This window comes from Loxodonta africana, chromosome 3 (assembly GCF_030014295.1).
Source record: "Loxodonta africana isolate mLoxAfr1 chromosome 3, mLoxAfr1.hap2, whole genome shotgun sequence".
Taxonomy (NCBI): Eukaryota; Metazoa; Chordata; class Mammalia; order Proboscidea; family Elephantidae; genus Loxodonta; species Loxodonta africana.
The window spans coordinates 102,125,597-102,145,243 of NC_087344.1; the positions used below are offsets into that span (position 1 = coordinate 102,125,597).

The following is a 19,647-nucleotide window of genomic DNA, read 5'->3' on the forward strand; positions in this document are numbered from 1 at the left end:
CAGATTATAGCATAAATGCTTTGGTTAGATTTGGGAGAAAGCCTCATAAAACCCATCCTTGAGGGGGACCCCAAGACACCTCTGTAGAATTCCTAATTTGGAAAACAACATGTCAATTAATTTAACCTTTAAGCCTTTCAGTCTTATTTCTAAATACCCATAAACCAAAGACCTTTCAATCTGCAGTAAATACGTTCTCAAATTCTCTTCATCACCCACCCTCTTATATGCTTTTCCTCTTGCTATTCCACCCACCAGGAATTCTTCTTCATGTAATTAAATTCTGTACTGTATTCAAGACCCAACTCAGATTTCCCTTCTTCCAAGACTTTTTCTAACCCTATCAGTTCTTTGAACTTTAAAAGCAATTATTGCTGGCATAATTAATTTAGTATTTATTCACTGACCTGTGATAGCACTTATGGTAGTTAGAACATCTATTTAAATAATTATATTTAGTATTTCCTATATTTTTCTGTGAAGCCCTGGCAGCATAGTGGTTAAGAGCTATTGCTGCTAACCAAAAGGTTGGCAGTTCAAATCTACCAGCTACTCCTTGGAAACCTTATTGGGTAGTTCTGCTCTGTCCTAGAGGGTTGCTATGAGTCAGAATCAACTAGATGACAATGGGTTTTGATTTTTATATTCATGTGTGCCTTCCATATTACACTGTATAAAAACATCTTGAGGATACCTCATGTCTTCTGTGTCTTCACTAATGTCTTGTGCTTGGTAGCCAACCAACAAAAATATCTTCAGTTTATTTGTAATAATTTTCATACATGGAGGACAGATTTGTTGAGTTGCAAGTTGTTCATATTACTATATTTTGCTAAGTATGTTCTTTATTATTAATGACAAGCATTATCAATGAAAGTTCCTTCAGATTCACTTCAAAACTCTTGGAAAGCAGATAGATTTATGCTTCTAAGATAAGCAGCATTTTATGCTTAATTCTTTTAATGTAAATTTATGCATAAAATTATTTTTATGAGTTTAAATTTATCTACTGTCTTATAAAGCTGTGTTTGTTAAGTCTTATAAAGTGATACAATGGACTGGACTGTCTTCCAGCTGCCTTCCTCTTACAAATAATTATTTGTGTTAAGCTTTCAATTTACGAAGGCTTTTTCATAAGGACAGAGAACATAGTATAAGTCAAGTATAAGAGTGAACATAGAAATTTCCAGGAGAGTCACAGTCTACTAATTTATTATCCTGCTGATGAAATGATTGCTTCAAACAACAGTTACAGTCATGAAGCCTTCTGAGCGCAGGGCACCTGACCTGACCTGGTGCTTTTTGCGATACACGACAAGATTATGGCAGCATCTTTCCCCACACTGATCTGTCAGTGTGGCTTTTTCACAGAGAGCCAACACAAGTGAAACATAGCCAGCCAAATCCTCAAACAGGCCATTTAGACTGTATAGAGGAGGTGGCTAGGTGAGGGAGAAGATGGAATTAAAGAATTATGAAATACCTATAACATGAGCTATTAAGTCCTTTAACATATATTTATATTGAGTTTTCTCAACAAGCATGAAATGGGTTTTTTCCTTGCTCAATTTACAGATGAGGAAACTGAACCCCTTCGAGATAAGATAATATGTTGATTAGTGAACATTGAGTAGGTGGTAGATTTGTGGCTTGAATTCAGGTCTGACAGCTAAACTAGCATCTTCAATTTCCCTTGTTTTTGCTCATATAACACTCAATGTTATTTTATACTTGCTGTGTACTTTAAATACATATAATTATTTAGAATTAATTGTTGATCTTCTTTCCTACTGAACTGTAAGTCCATGAGGAGAAACCATGTCTGTTTTGTTCAGCATTGTGTCACCAGGACCAAGTACTTTGCCTGGCACATAGCTGGAGCTCAGTAAATGTTTGGGGTTTTGTTTGTTGTGGGAAGCAGTAGTTTCCGCCACGTTTTCTTAAAACCCAAAACCAGACCCGTTGCCGTTGAGTTGATTCCAACTCAAAGCGACCCTGTAGGATAGAGTAGAACTGCCCCATAGTTCTGGAAACTAAGGAGTCGCTGGTGGATTCAAACTACCGATCTATTGGTTAGCACCCGAGCTCTTAACCACTGTGCCATCAAGGCTCCCATATTGATTCTCTTAGGTTAAAAAATAATCTATGCAAAATTGAGTTTGGTGTGAACCTAAACAACCAGGGAAGTTTTTGTGGGTGAGCTAAACTTCTTAGGTAGAGTAGAGATAGTTTTTAATTGTAATCTATATATATAAGGGCATACATTATCTTATTTACTTCACTCTCAGAAGAAACCATTGAAGAGAAATCACCGTAAGGATAGGGAAATGCTGATATCTTTGTAATATATATCCTACGGCTTTATATATTTATTTATTCCCCTCTCCACCCTTTTTTTTTTTTTTTTAAATAGAAAAAATCAGGCAAAGATATGCAGACTTGCCTGGAGAACTGCACATTATCGAACTTGAAAAGGATAAGAATGGACTTGGACTCAGCCTTGCTGGTAATAAAGACAGATCACGCATGAGCATATTTGTGGTGGGAATTAATCCCGAAGGACCTGCTGCCACGGATGGAAGAATGCGTATTGGAGATGAACTGTTAGAGGTGAGAGGCATCTATTTTTAATTTCTCTTTTGGTGGAATGGAGGAGTGTAGGATGGTGTATAGGAAAATGGAAAGGAAACAAATTTTAACAAATTGTATTTTCCGCAACTATTTAAAATAATTTTCTAAAGCAATAGCAAAAATCAGATTGTTTCTTGCAAATGTTATTTGCTGTCTAAGTAAAGACTAAGCTCACAATAATTTAAGAGCCAGTCAGTAAAATGTGATAGGAACATATTAAAAGCATAGGACTTGCTTTTACTATCAATTCGAAGAGGTTCAAAACTAACTTGATGAAATACTAATCTAATATTGTTAGTTTTGGGGAATGGTAGTAGAGCCAACAAAAGCCTGTGAACTTGTCAAAAAGTGGCTAATATCTTTAAGTTGATGATATGGATTAAGGTCACATAGATTTCTTCTTTAGGAGTAGGCTAGAGATAAGGGACACCAAAGAGAGAACTGATCTACTAATTACTACTCTCTAAATGATTTCATCAATAATTTGAAAAAGTTATCCTGTTTTCTTAAAATTTAACTCAAGTTTTCTGTTTAAAGTTCACCTGAGTTTGATATCCATTCATTTATTCACATAACTTTTTTATTCCTTCCACATGCATTCAAAAATACTTTTTGTTTTGTCATAAGGGACGAGACAATGCATATTGTTCTGTAACTTGTTTTTGTCACCTGACATATGTAGGCCACCTTTCCATGCTGGTGATAAACCAGTATGATTTGCCATTGAGTCGATTCCAACTCATAGTGACGCCATGTGTATCCCAGGAGAACTGTGTTCTGTAGAGTTTTCTTTTCAATAATGTTAAAAATTTTTTTTTCTTTAAATTTACTTTAGTTGAAGGTTTACAGAGCAAACTAACTTCTCATTAAACAATTAATACACTTATTGTTTTGTGACATTGGTTGCCAACCCCATGACATGACAGCACTCTCCCCTTCTCAACTTTGGTTTCCCTCAGCTAACATTTTTTGAGTGTCTGTCATAGTCCAGGAGCCCTACTAGTGCAATGGTTAAGAGCTCAGCTGCCAACCTAAATGTTGGCAGTTCAAATCTACCAGCCGTTCCTTGGAAACCCTATGGGGCGGTTCTACTCTGTCCTATAGGGTCACTGTGAGTTGGAATCTACTCGACAGCAATGGGTTTGGTTTGATTTATCATACTCCAGATACAGAAAAGCAGATGAATATATTCATTCTCTTAATTAGCTCGCAGTCTAGAGGAAGGAAACAGACATGAAAAGATACTTGTACAGCAAAATGAAAAATGTAATAAGAACAGTTAACATATACTAGATGCCAGGCACAGCAACTCTTTTACTGTTGAGGTACAGACTTAATGATGCTGTTGGTTTTCAATATCACGCAGTTTGACTTCTTATCCCTCTGTTTACCACTAAGCTGTAAGGTCTCTTGGATAAAATGCTCTTAACATTTGCGCATTTAGGAGTGCTGAATCATGGAGGTACTGAGTGTTGGACTGCTTACTTGAAATGAGGACTTACTGATTTTGCATTTTACGATTTCCTCTTCACCATCAATTTCACTTGACTAATAGTATCTGCAACCAAAGCTGGCCAGACGGAACTGTGAAACCATCAGCATTTGCTCTCCTCCAAGTTCCAGTAGTTCCATCTCACCTAAAACCTGTTTCTGCAAAGAAGTCACTCTGAGATTACTTTCCTTTTCTTGTTCTTTTGTAATATAACGTTATGAAGGTCACCCACATTGGACAGTTGCACTGTCACAGTCATTGTCTTAGTCATCTAGTTCTGCTGTAACAGAAATACCACAAGTGGATGGCTTTAACAAACAGAAGTTTATTCTCTCACAGTTTAGGAGGCTAGAAATCCAAATTCAGGGTGCCAGCTCCAGGGGAAGGCCTTCTGTCTGTCTGCTCTGAGGGAAGGTCCTTGCCATCAATCTTCCCCTGGTCTAGGAGATTCTTAGCACAGGACGTGCACTGCTCTTGGCTTTTCTTTCTTGGTGATAGGAAGTCCCTCTCCTCTCTGCTCACTTCTCTCTTTAAGAGATTGACTCAAGATACAACCTAATCCTGTAGATTGTGTCTTGCCTCATTAACATAGCTGCCTCTAATCCTGCCTTGTTAATATCATAAAACTAAACAAACCTGTTGCCATTGAGTTGATTCCAACTCATAACAAACCCTATAGGACAGAATACAACTGCCCCAGAGGGTTTCCAAGGAGCAGCTGGTGGATTCAAACTGCTAACTTTTTGGTTAGCAGCCTGAGCTCTTAACCACCGCACTGCCAGGGCCCCTTTAACGTCACAGAGGTTAGCATTTACAACACATAGGATAATCGCATCAGATCACACAATGGAGGACAACCACGCAATACTGGGAAGCATAGCCTAGCCAAGTTTGCACACATTTTGGGAGGATATGATTCAACCCGTAACAGTTATTAAAAAAAAAAAAAAAATCAAAGATGACAGTATGTATTAATCCATATAATTCATTGCTGCAAGTTTATTTCCTTTGGCTGGTGTTTAGAGACTTCCTCAGAGGTGAGACTAAAGTGATGGTGGTGGTAATAATGATGAAAACCCACTGCTGTTGAGTTGATTCTGACTCATAGTGACCCCAGTGGGCTTCCAAGGCTGTAAATCTCTTCATTAGCAGAAGGCCACATCCTTCTCCCACAGAGCCACTGGTGGTTCCAAACTGCCAACCTTTCATTTAGCAGTAGATCACTTTAACCATTATGCCACCAGGGCTCCTTAATAATGATGGAAAAGAAAAAAACTAAGCCTGATGCCATCAAGTCAATTTCGACTCATAATGATGAAAGTAAGACCCCATTTATTGAGTTATAATTAGCACGGTACGTATATGTTGCACACACGTATTCAGCATTCTTAAGAGTCCCAAATGGTAAGTACTATTGTTATCCCCATTGTATGAATAAGAAAACTGGATAAGTAGCTTGCCTTTATGTCATGAAACTAAGTGAAATGTTAGGATAAGAACCCAGGCTTGCCAGACTCCAAGACTGATGCACTTAAAAAAAAAAAAATGTTCCCCAAGGTTCTTCTTTAACGGAGCCCCATTTGTTTAGATCCAGGAGAGTCGTGATTTATGATGCTCTAGTCTTTTTTTTTTTTTTTTTTAGTCTTTAGGGAATCATGAATACTAAGTCACTCTGTTGTGTTATGTGAACCTAGAAACAGATTTCCTGTAGTAATGCGTGGTTTAAGAAAATGTTCCAAAGGCTATAATTTGGAACACAAAGATTCTAATTCGGCTCTCTCTACCTGGTTAAGATTCAAGATGGAATGTCCTGTGGGATCCAGGCCAATAGAAGTGCTGGTATTTTATTTCTCTGTCTGACATTTTATTAAATACTGGTAACAAATGAGCTGTGGCTGCAGACTAATGAGACTGTTCTATAGGTCAGACACAGAATCCAATGCTGTACAATAAGCACTGGACTGGGAAGATGTATTTTAACCTATCCAAATTCTTTCAGTTGCATTTCAGAAGGGGCTTAGCTTAGTGCTTGGCACATAATTAACTTAATTAAATAATTTCCTCCCTTACAGACAGAAACTTCTGGTATCTGTTTGCTGGGTAAGGGGGCTGGAAGAACTCTCCTACTTGTACTAAAAGAATATTAACATATTGATTTATTGCACCTCTCCTGTTTGTTTCTTTGCGTTTCTGAATTTAGCCCTTTCCTTGCTGTTCAGCAGCTTCATCCTCATTTAGAGATGCAAAGAGCAAGAAGATTAAACATGGCAATAAGCTAATTCGCCTCCATGCACCACTGATTATCTTGTTTAAAATTGTTAAAATTCTCTTGTTTAAAAATAAAATTACAGCAAGAAAAAGTAAAAAAAAAAAAAAATTGGAACACTTTTTACCATAACAGATTTTCACTAATTGTTTATCTTCTGTAAGCCTTTCCCTTTCAATGGAGATTGTTTATTCATTCAACAGATATCTTACTGTGCATCTATCATGGTACAGGCTATGTATAACAAAGGTGCTGGTTTTACATTGGTGAGCAAGATACATGGTACCCATTCTCATAGGGCTTGCTGTCTAGTGATTGTGTAGCATCAGCCTCAGAGGATGTTGTGGGAATTAATGAGTGAATTTGTATATTTCAGGTCTTTTCATTTATTTGTATTAATACATTTATCTCTAAAAGTATGTCCCGGAGGAAAGCCATCTTCCCTTTCCTCAGTGGCTCCATGTGGCGCCCTAAAGATTTGGGAGAATGGAAAAATGCATATACTGGATTCTTAAGCAGTTATAACTCATCTTCTTATGTGAATTTTTTGACTTTAGGTCAGGGGATGACAGGGGAGTAAATTCATATGGGAATCATTTCCCTAGTTTCTTTAAAATTTCAGTCATTTTGCTATGATATGCAAGAAATTTGCGTATAATATCAAATCCAGTGATTTTGAGATGCAAATAGGAAATTGATTTACTGATGAGTACCAGGAAAGCTAAATGCCAGTGTTACAATAGCTGTTCTTTCGATATTACATATGTGAGATTGTAGCAGAAGACTGCAGTGTGTAGGAAGCATTTGCAGTAGGCTTTTAGATTATATGTACTGAATTTCTGGGGTAGAGCAAGCTGTGTGTATTTGTTTACCCAGCCATATCACTTTTTCTGGTGGTCTCTCCCCTCATTTGAGCTAAAATTAGCCATGTCTTGATTGTTTTTACTACCCCCTTCTTTGCCCACAGTACTTCTCATTTTTCCTTTGTCATAGCATTCCAAACTTTCCTCACAGCCTCCTTTTATTTAGAGTTGTCCTTATTTAGGCCATTAGATGAAGTTCGTTGAAGAAAGTTGAAAAGAGAATACTTGAGCATACACTGTGGCTTCTTTGAAGTCAGAGACTCGGCTTCTCCAGGAAAGCCCTGGCCATGGCTGATTGCTGGCTGACATCCACCAGTGGTTTCGTGGCTGCGGGACGGAACTGTTAGACTGCAAGAGCAGTCAGTGAGTTGGGTCGATCGATGGCCAAGTTCATGTACAAAAGAAATTTTATATTGAATCCCCAGAAGACAATGTGATTAAATCTCGGCTTATCTACCCTCTCCTGCAATGCTCATGTGGGGGTTACTAAATTAATTTCAAAAGACATTAGCATATAATTACCATGCAGACTGGAATGAGACTTGCACCAGTGTATTGCTTTCCCTCGGCAATTAGTCCCAGAATATGCACAAGCCTGGGCATGGTGCTGTCATATGAATGTAGGACTTATATATAATCTTCCCTACAATGCAAGTGTGGAAAGAGAGAGCCGAAAGTGCTGTGCAGGGATTTGGAGTGATTTGTCAGGTTACAGAAGTAGCCAGAAGGAACAGAGCGGGCGGCACAAGAAGTGCGCAGTTGATCAGGTTAGCATAGAGAGCTGCGTTTTGTCTTGCTCCTGCACCCTTTGGGATAGGGAAACATGAGGTGCATTTTCTTTGTAACATTCACCCACAGGATAACCAAAATTAAGCTATGTTATTTTGCATGTGTATAGAATGGTTATTTAAGGGCCACTGAAAATGAAAAGCATCAGTATTTCCCATACATGCCAGGGATGAAGAGGTAGGACTAGAAGAAAGCTCAGATATCGTTGTTCAGCAGTGATTATTGCATAAGAGAAAAAAACAAAAACCATAAAAGTTTAGTGACTGACTCAGGTACCTGCAGATGGTTCATGACAGAACTCTTCACCTGAGGGTCCTTGCCATCACATCAGTCTCAACGGTTTATCCTTTGTGAGTCTTCACAATCTGCTTGTACCAGTGAATTGTTTTTGAAATTTTTTGGAAGGTTTAGATGTGATTTGTTAGTCCGTGACAAAAGTAAATAATTCACTGGCCTTTGTTTATCCATGCATAGGATTATTTCTAATTACAGTGAAAAACTTCCGTAATCTAGATTGGCTCTTTTAGGTTATCATCATACGTGGATATAATTTTATATGGTGTATTGCTTAATGCAGTGATTATGTCCTCAGAAACCTTATGTAATAAAATAGTCCATTGTAGAAACTAATTTGAAGAAAGGGAAGACGAGCATAAGATTTCAAGATTGCAATAAAATAATTTTTTCCTATAAAAGTTTTCTTAAGAGATAGGTTTTTAATAGCTAAAAGTACAAAAATAAATAGGTTGATCAAATTTTTGATTGTAGCAATGATTTCATGAGGAGCCTGAATGGCGTAAGTGGTTTGTAGCTGGCTACTAACGACAAAGTTGGCAGTTCGAACCCACCCAGTGGCTCCTCAGGAGAAAGACCTGGCAATCTGCTTCCATAAAGACTACAGCCAAGAAAACCCTATGAAGCAGTTGTACTCTGTAGTATACGAGGCCGCCACAAGTCAGAGGCTGACTTGATGGCAGCTAACAACAGCGAATGGTTTCATGAGTGTCAAAACATATCAAAGTTCATACTTTTAAGGTGTCGTTCATTGTATGTCAATTATACCTCAATAAAGATTGACTGAGCTAACATGATGCAAATAAATATCTTGAGCAGATCCTAAATATGACCGTCTGGTAAACAAAGCTAAATTCCTGCTGTTTTATGACTCTTAAAATAATCTGCAGCATAGTTCACAACTCTAAAAGTATATAGAGGAAGGTGGAGCTGCCTGAGTGGTCCAGTTCACACGCAAAGCAGTCGTGGTACCTCTGCTGTGTGCGCAACAGTATTTTTCCATTCTTCAGAGTGCATCCCCCAGTATTTACAGCATTGTAACAAACAGCAATCTGAGTCTTGCTTATCACATTCCCTAAGTAATCATGTTATATCCAATTTGAGTTACAAAGAACATGCTCATTTGGAGAAGTGGGGGAGGAAGAGAGCTGAGCACTGGGAACTGAGCCAAAGTTATTTATTATATTTGCCAGGCAATGTTAAATTATTCACATGCATTCTCTCTCTTAACTTACACAACAACTCTATGAAGTAAGTGCTGTTTTAATCTCCATTCTACAGATGGGGAAACTGAGACTTGAAGTGGTGGAATCAACACTAAACCCATTGCTGTTGAGTCGATTCTGACTCATAGTGACCCTACAGGACAGAGTAGAGCTGACCCATAGAACTTCCAAGGACTGCCTGGTGGATTTGAACTGTTGACCTTTTGGTTAGCAGCCATAGCACTTATCCAGTATGCCACCAGGGTTTCCTGAATCTAGCTCTTCTGATACTAAAGTCTATGTTTTTAAGTTATTTAGTCTGAATTAATAATGATTCTAGAAGGAAGGAGTGAATTTTTAATCATTTTGTAGCTTTGGTAGCTGTAGGTTAATTCCGTTAATCCAGTGCTAGGTTAAGGTATCTGAAGTATTTTCTTACAGTGCAATACCATGTTACTCTTTTCATCATCTTAAAATTTAATGCCATTTTGGATTCGCTGAAATTATCCCCATCTCTCAAGAACCAAACAAGAAACATAATCTTTGTTTTTGAGGTTGTTCTTGTATAAAGAGAGAGTTTTCCTTAACTTCGTAACTAAAGAACTTTCCCTCTCTGTACCATTATAGGATTAGGCCTTTGAAAACCAAACCCACTGCGGTTGAGTCGATTCCGACTCATAGCGACCCTATAGCAGGCCGCAGAAAACATTATGTAAAAACCTAGTTCAGGCTGGGTGGCCTCATTCTCTTCTGTTTCTGTTTCTTGCAGTGTTGTCTTTGAGCTCTATTTTTGCCATTCTGGTTTCTGACTCTGGCTTGTTGGGGGAAAAGTTTTGTATTATTTAATCACACTTCATTGTCTTTATGCCACTGAAATAATGTAGGCTAAAAATCTATATTCTTACTTCTCTTGGAGAAATGACAATTGTTTAATTTGTGTTATTGCATTCCTCATTACTGCTTTCACGAAAGCTTTATGTGGGATTTCTTCAGGGAGCCAAATTATCTTAAAGTCATGGAGAGAAAGTGTCATGAAAGCACAAAGGAAAAATAAAGATGCTTGAAGAAACTTACTGAGGAAAGGATGTGAAAAATAGGGACAAGAATGTATGGTGCAGAAGAAGCTTGCCATTTGGGAGGAATAATTGATATTCAGTAATGCTTCTCGCCATTTCTCCTTTTCTTTCTGCAGTTTTGGCCAATGTCTTACCTGCCGTATTGTGACAGTGTTCCTGACCTTTAGTCCATCCTTTTTCCAGTTTCTTCCCCACTTCCTTCCAGCCCCGCTCATTGCTCTCACAGTGATTATCCTGAAATTCAGCCTAGAAAAATGTGCTATTGGCTTATTGTGAAGCATTTTCTTTTATCAGCCTCAATATGTAATTTGTTTATTTTCCTTTATTTGCACAATAGAAATTACCTACAGTCACTATGCAATCCTAAGGGAGGAAGCCTGGACAAAAAGTGAAACTGAAATTCTTTTACCAAATTTAATTTACTGACAATAACAATGAAACCCTGGTGGCACAGTGGTTAAGTGCTATGGCTGCTAACCAAAAGGTCAGCAGTTCAGATCCACCAGGAGCTGCTTGGAAACTCTATGGGGCAGTTCTACTCTATCCTATAGGGTTGCTATGAGTCGGAATCAACTCGACAGCAACAAGAACAATAGCAAACAACTGCATAAACTCATTAAAAATGTGGTTGCTTGTGTGTTTTAATTAAGATAAGCCTAAAAGTAGTAATCCAAACCGGAAATTCAGATGTTCAACTCAAAATAGTAACCTCCACGCTCCTATTGTTGTTGTTAGGGGCTGGTGAGTTCATTTCCATCTCCCCAGAAACTCTTCTCATATCCCTTCTCATCCAAACCTCTGACCCCACCAGAGACAATCCCTATATTGATTTTTTTTTTTTTTTTACCTTTGCTTCCTTTTGCTTGTTCTCAAGCTTCATATAAATGGGATCATACAGTAGGCACTCTTTTGTGTCCAGCTCCTTTTGCTCAGCATTTCTGTGATATTCATTCAGATTGTCATGTGTATCAGTAGTTTGTTGCTTTTATTGCTGAATAGTATTCCAGTGTATGATGTATGCCATAATCTGTCAGTTTACTTGTTGATGGGCATTGGGGTTTTTCCCAGAGTTTTGACTATAATAAATAAAGCCACTATGAATATGTGTATAACAGATCTTTTTGAGGACATATGTTTTCCCTTCTCTGGGGTAAATATAAAAACTGAAATTGCTGGGACACAAGGTAGGTGTATGTTATCCAAAGTGGTTGTGCCATCCAACAGTCCCACCAGAAGGATATGAGAGCTCTGGCTGCTCTACACCCTTAGCCATTCTGGTGGGTGTGTGTGCACTGATTCCTTGTTGTGACTTAAATTTACATTTCCCCTTTTGTGAAGTGTTCATTCGAGTCTTTTCCCTACGTTTAATTAGCTTGTGTGCCATTTTCTAATTGATTTGTAGATGTTCTTTATATAGTCTATACACAAGTCCTTTATCAGATTGGTGATTTCTGGATCTTTCGATCTGTTGCTTGCTAATTCATTTTCTTAATAGTATCTTTTTTTTTTTAATTAACTTTTATTAAACTTCAAGTAAACATTTACAAATCCAATCAGTCTGTCACATGTAAGTTTACATACATCTTACTCCCTTCTCCCACTTGCTCTCCCCCGTTGAGTCAGCCCTTTCAGTCTCTCGTTTCGTGACAATTTTGCCAGCTTCCCTCTCTCTCTATCTTCCCATCCCCCCTCCAGTCAAGAGTTGCCAACACACTCTCAAGTGTCCACCTGATTTAATTAGCTCACTCTTCATCAGCATCTCTCTCCCCCCCGCTGACCAGTCCCTTTCATGTCTGATGAGTTGTCTTCGGGGATGGTTCCTGTCCTGTGCCAACAGAAGGTCTGGGGACCATGGCCGCCGGGATTCCTCTAGTCGCAGTCAGACCATTAAGTTTGGTCTTTTTATGAGAATTTGGGGTCTGTATCCCGCTGATCTCCTGCTCCCTCAGGGGTCCTCTGCTGTGCTCCCTGTCAGGGCAGTCATCGATTGTGGCCGGGCACCAACTAGTTCTTCTGGTCTCAGGATGATGTAGGTCTCTGGTTCATGTGGCCCTTTCTGTCTCTTGGGTTCTTAGTTGTCGTGTGGCCTTGGTGTTCTTCATTCTCCTTTGATCCAGGTGGGTTGATACCAACTGAGAGGCATCTTAGATGGCCGCTTGTTAGCATTTAAGACCCCAGATGCCACATTTCAAAGTGGGATGCAGAATGATTTCATAATAGAATTATTTTGCCAGTTGACTTAGAAGTCCCCTCAAACCATGTTCCCCAGACCCCCGCGCTTGCTCCGCTGACCTTTGAAGCATTCATTTTATCCCGGAAACTTCTTTGCTTTTGATCCAGTCCAATTGAGCTGACCTTCCATGTATTGAGTGTTGTCTTTCCCTTCACCTAAAGCAGTTCTTATCTACTGATTAATCAATAAAAAACCCTCTCCCACCCTCCCTCCCTCCCCCCCTCGTAACCACAAAAGTATGTGTTCTTCTCAGGTTTACTATTTCTCAAGATCTTATAATAGTGATCTTATACAATATTTGTCCTTTTGCCTCTGACTAATTTCGCTCAGCATAATGCCTTCCAGGTTCCTCCATGTTATGAAACGTTTCAGAGATTCGTCACTGTTCTTTATCGATGCGTAGTATTCCATTGTGTGAATATACCACAATTTATTTACCCATTCATCCGTTGATGGACACCTTGGTTGCTTCCAACTTTTTGCTATTGTATACAGAGCTGCAATAAACATGGGTGTGCATGTATCTGTTTGTATGAAGGCTCTTGTATCTCTAGGGTATATTCCTAGGAGTGGAATTTCTGAGTTGTATGGTAGTTCTATTTCTAACTGTTTAAGATAACGCCAGATAGATTTCCAAAGTAGTTGTACCATTTTACCTTCCCACCAGCAGTGTATGAGAGTTCCAATCTCTCCGCAGCCTCTCCAACATTTATTATTTTGTGTTTTTTGGATTAATGCCAGCCTTGCTGGTGTGAGATGGAATCTCATCGTAGTTTTAATTTGCATTTCTCTAAGGGCTAATGATCGAGAGCATTTTCTCATGTATCTGTTGGCTGCCTGAATATCTTCCTTAGTGAAATGTGTGTTCATATCCTTTGCCCACTTCTTGATTGGGTTGTTTGTCTTTTTGTGGTTGAGTTTTGACAGAATCATGTAGATTTGAGAGATGAGGCGCTGGTCAGAGATGTCATAGCTGAAAATTCTTTCCCAATCTGTAGGTGGTCTTTTTACTCTTTTGGAGAAGTCTTTAGATGAGCATAGGTGTTTGATTTTTAGGAGCTCCCAGTTATCGGGTTTCTCTTCATCATTTTTGGTAATGTTTTGTATTCTGTTTATGCCTTGTATTAGGGCTCCTAGGGTTGTCCCAATTTTTTCTTCCATGATCTTTATCGTTTTAGTCTTTATGTTTAGGTCTTTGATCCACTTGGAGTTAGTTTTTGTGCATGGTGTGAGGTATGGGTCCTGTTTCATTCTTTTGCAAATGGATATCCAGTTATGCCAGCACCATTTGTTAAAAAGGCTATCTTTTCCCCAATTAATTGACAGTGGTCCTTTTTCAAATATCACCTGCTCATACGTGGATGGATCTATGTCTGGATTCTCAATTCTGTTCCATTGGTCTATGTGCCTGTTGTTGTACCAGTACCAGGCTGTTTTGACTACTGTGGCTGTATAATAGGTTCTGAAGTCAGGTAAAGTGAGGCCTCCCACTTTCTTCTTCTTTTTCAGTAATGCTTTGCTTATCCGGGGCTTCTTTCCCTTCCATATGAAATTGGTGATTTGTTTCTCTATCCCCTTAAAATATGACATTGGAATTTGGATCGGAAGTGCATTAAATGTATAGATGGCTTTTGGTAGAATAGACATTTTTACTATGTTAAGTCTTCCTATCCATGAGCAGGGTATGTTTTTCCACTTAAGTATGTCCTTTTGAATTTCTTGTAGTAGAGCTTTGTAGTTTTCTTTGTATAGGTCTTTTACATCCTTGGTAAGATTTATTCCTAAGTATTTTATCTTCTTGGGGGCTACTGTGAATGGTATTGATTTGGTTATTTCCTCTTCGGTGTTCTTTTTGTTGATGTAGAGGAATCCAAGTGATTTTTGTATGTTTATTTTATAACCTGAGACTCTGCCAAACTCTTCTATTAGTTTCAGTAGTTTTCTGGAGGATTCCTTAGGGTTTTCTGTGTATATAATCATGTCATCTGCAAATAGTGATAACTTTACTTCCTCCTTGCCAATCCGGATACCTTTTATTTCTTTGTCTAGCCTAATTGCCCTGGCTAGGACTTCCAGCACGATGTTGAATAAGAATGGTGATAAAGGGCATCCTTGTCTGGTTCCCGTTCTCAAGGGAAATGCTTTCAGGTTCTCTCCATTTAGAGTGATATTGGCTGTTGGCTTTACATAGATGCCCTTTATTATGTTGAGGAATGTCAGGGAAGTTTTGTGTCAGGAGTTCTTCAACTATTTTCTCTGTGTTTTCTGTCCCCCCTCCCTGTTTTGGGACTCCAATCACCCGTAAGTTATCCTTCTTGACAGAGTCCCACATGATTCTTAGGGTTTCTTCATTTTTTTTAATTCTTTTATCTGATTTTTTTTCAGCTATGTTGGTGTTGATTCCCTGGTCCTCCAGATGTCCCAGTATGCATTCTAATTGCTCGAGTCTGCTCCTCTGACTTCCTATTGCATTGTCTAATTCTGTAATTTTATTGTTAATCTTTTGGATTTCTACATGCTATCTCTCTGTGGATTCTTGCAACTTATTAATTTTTCCACTATGTTCTTGAATAATCTTTTTGAGTTCTTCAACAGTTTTATCAGTGTGTTCCTTGGCTTTTTCTGCAGTTTGCCTTATTTCGTTTGTGATGTCTTGAAGCATTCTGTAAATTAGTTTTTTATAATCTGTATCTGATAATTCCATGATTGTATCTTCATTTGGGAAAGATTTTGATTCTTTTGTTTGGGGGGTTGTAGAAGCTGTCATGGTCTGCTTCTTTATGTGGTTTGATATGGACTGCTGTCTCCGAGCCATCACTGGGAAACTAGTTTTTCCAGAAAATCCGCTGACTGGTACGCTGGCTCCAGGCTCTGAAAACAATCGCTGCCTCTCCGTATTTGTTCGTTCTCCGTCTCTAAATCTGTGTTTGTTGTTCAGGGTTCGTAGATTGTTATGTATGTGATCGATTCACTTGTTTTTCTGAGTCTTTGTTGCAAGAGGGATCCGTGGTAGCGTCCACCTAGTGCGCCATCTTGGCCCCCACCTCCAATAGTATCTTTTGATGTACAAAAGTTTTTAGTTTTGATGAAGTCTTATTTATTGATTTTTTTTTTTTTTTTACTTTTATAGTTACTGCTTTCTGTCCTAGTTAAGAATCTTTGCCTACTTCCAGGTTGCAATGATATTTTCCTCAGAAAGCTATATTTTATATTTAGTTCTATGATACATCTTGAATTAATTTTTGTGTATAGTATGAGATAGGGGTTGAGGTTTATTTTTTTTCCATGTGAATACCTGGTTATACCAGCACCGTTTGTGGAAAAGTCTTTCCTTATTGGATTCCTTCCATCTTTTTCAGTGAGAAATGAGGGCAGGTGAATAGGATGCTTTCTCAGCTGAAGGCTCAAAAATTTCTGCAATATTTAAATATAATTTTTAATTATTTTGATTAAAGTTTACAGCCCATCTTTCTTTATGTTTCTGGCTAAAATTCAAAAGATAGCAAATTGCATTTTAGTTCTAATTGGTTCCCTTATATACTGAATTACCTTAAAGGTGCCACTTCTTATCCCTTTTTTAATTTATAGATTATACTTTGTGACATGTTTTAAAAGCAGTAAATAATCATAAAAAATCTTTTTGTGCAGGTGAAAGTACCTTTTCTACCTCCGTAATATTACTTCTCTGGAAGAAACCACTGTCAGCTTGCCATCCTTTCTGATGGCCTAATGAATAAATAGTCATATGCATGTGTGGACATCCATAAATATTAATAATGTAATATACAAAATGAAATTATATTGTACATATCATTTTTACTGGATGATATATCATTTTTCATGTCAGTGTAAATAATGCTGTAACTTACTGGTATATGTCTTTGTGCAATTGTTTGAATAAATCTGTGGCATAAATTCTGTCAAATCAACCTCCTATAGCATTATACTAATTTTATGGCCCACTAGCCTAATGTCCCCCAAAGCTAGCAAACACTGGATATTATCAGATATTAGCCAGTCTGATAGATGCAGCTTTTTCATGAATAAAGTTGTTCACACATGCACTAAACATATACCAAACATACACATAAGGAAGTGGATGAGAAAATAGTACTGTACATTAGCGAGGCAGAATTTTTTTACATTGACAGCTAAAGAGTTTTTTTTTTTCTGCCTTCACCACTGTATGGAATTTGGAATGAGAATTGAGTGCTGGGGAGTTTGGGGGTGTGTTTAAAGGCAGCAGTTGAAGATAGGGTATGGGTTGATAGCATGGGTATTAAGAGAAGTATCAGGAGTCCCTTGACATCAGGAGGAGCATTCTGTTTCCTCATTCCAGAGGCCCCATGTTGTTCCACTTATAGCAACCCCATGTACAACAGAACAAAACACTGCCCAGTCTTGCATCATCCTCACAATGTTTGAACCCATCATTGCAGCTACTGTGTCAGTCCATTTTATTAAGGGTCTTCCTCTCTTTCACTGACCCTCTACTTTACCAAGCATGATTCCCTTCTCCAGGGACTGGTCCCTCCTGATACCATGTCCAAAGTACGTGAGAATCTTGCCATCCTCACTTCTAAGGAACATTTTGGCTGTACTTCTTCCAAGACAGATTTGTTTGTTCTTCTGACAGTCCATGGTATAATCAAGAGGCCTCACACCTACTGGAAGCTTTTGTACGAATCACTAAGTTTTTGAGTCTCACTGTCCTCATCCACAAAAGTACGGGTACCTACCATATCTGTCATGCCAACCAGTATGGCACCACTGGACTGTATGTGAGATATGTAAAAGCTATGAATTAGGTAGTATATAATTTTGTCTCTGTAGTTATTGATTCACTAATAAGATTAAAGAAACCAGTTGTTGTGGAGTTGGCTTTCAGTCATGGTGACCCAAAGTGTGTCAGAGTAGAACTGTGCTCCACAACGTTTTCATTAGCCGATTTTTGAGAAGTACATCGCCAGGACTTTCTTCTGAATCATATCTGGTTGGACTGGAACTTTTGACCTTCTGGTTAGCAGCCAAGCACATTAACTCTTTGTACTACCCAAAGGGCTCTGCCAAAAAGATTAATGTTGGCAAAAGAAAAAACAGGGGTTGAAAACAGGGGAGCTTCCATAGAGACCTTCAGTGATTGATTGTGTTTGAGTCAATGATTTAATGATTGGTTGGATTTGTCTGTAGAAGGGGCAAGCAAAATATTTTGAAGGTAAGAGAAAAAACTTCTAGTGACTGAGGGAATTGGATTAGAGTTATAATCAGATCAATTAATTGTATGAAAGAAACAAACATTAAGCTGGGCATTACTGGTCTGGGGAACGTAAGATGTTCTTGGTTGACAGAATTCTAGGTCACTGGTTACCTGAATCCTATTTGGTTATATGGCCAACAGTCCCATTAATAGAGTTGTGTTGTAATGGCTTCATCTCCTAGGAAAACATGATTCTTCTACAATACTAATGAACTGTTAAGAGATGGGTAGTGCTCTAATTCCTTCTTATGCCATGCAGGAAATTATCTACAGCACCTACTTCAGTTGGTCAAGTAAACTGAACTATAAAAAAAAAAAATAGTATGGACCATTTTCACAGAAACACTAAAAATAAGAGCAACGCATAAAAATTTTTCCCAGCTCAATTCTATCAAGTTAATATTTTTCAAAATATATCAGGGTATAGGATTCATAAGAGTGTCTATTTTTCCAGTATATCAAATTTAGAAAGATGTGAGATGCATATTACTGTCACTTTGCCTTCAGAAGGTATTTCAATTTAATTAGATTTGTTTGAAAGAAAATAAATCTCATGCATAAGCCTTTTAAACAAATGTGTTCCTTTGGGAACATTGTACTTCACAAGAAATAGATTAAATTGAAGCTGCAAAAGACCTCATTTCAGCATTGATTCCATTAAACTTAGTCCTTAAAACCTGCTCCTTTACCCAAGGTATTAAGATATTGCTACTTGATGTACATGTCTTTGTCATTTTGAGGAAAAATTTATGTGATAATGTATTCAGATGTTTGTTTTCAATACTGTGAAATTACGTTTTTATGTAAGTTTTAGTCACCTTCCCTGTGCCATTCCTAGCTTTGGTATGCCTTTCCCCCCTTCCATTCCTCTATCAGTAAAACTGAAGTAGTTTGGAGAGTGAAGATCAGTTTTCACTGGGGCTGGTGGCTAAGATTTTTGGAAAGGAAAAATAAATATTCTTCAAGTAAACAAGGTCTTTGAAAGACCTGGTTACTTCTATTATCTGTTAGTCCACCCTCCCCCTAAAAGCTATACAGAAGTACCTGTGGTTCCTAGGAAGAACCTTGCATTTTAATACCTGTATACCTTTTCATATGCCTTTCACCTGTCCAGGTGCACTTCCTGACACTCAACTCCGTGGTGCTTGCTAAGTGTCTGTTGATTTTACTTACAGACCAACCTACCTGCCTCAAAGAAGGGGCAGTTACTTTTTGCTTTATGCCTGCATCCATCATATGGCAGTGCAATTATTTATTTCCAAGACATCCTAACTTATTAGAGTACTAGATTCTTGAGGGCAGGAATAAATGAGTGGTATCCAACATATCTATTGTACTTTTATTGGAATATCACTTGTTCCTGGGACTCTATTTTGTGAGGTCCTATAAATTGGATTTAAGATTTTACAGGATTAAAAATGAGTTACTTGTCCTGTGACTTTTTTTTTAGCCCCAGAAAAATATCCTTAATGAATGTTTCCTAATTATTGATCCAAACCCCAGTGCCGTCGAGTCGATTCCGACTCATAGCAACCCTAGAG

The 19,647-nt window shown here is 38.1% G+C and overlaps 1 protein-coding gene across 2 annotated transcripts in view; it reads left to right on the forward strand.

Moving 5' to 3' along the window:
• Positions 1-19,647, forward strand: part of PATJ (PATJ crumbs cell polarity complex component) — a 415,355-nt gene that overhangs the window by 245,962 nt on the left and 149,746 nt on the right. For both annotated transcript variants that reach the window (XM_010591221.3, XM_010591223.3), the window contains exon 28: positions 2,414-2,610. In XM_010591221.3, coding sequence (XP_010589523.1) covers positions 2,414-2,610 — 197 coding nt within the window. The remainder of the gene's footprint in view (positions 1-2,413; positions 2,611-19,647) is intronic.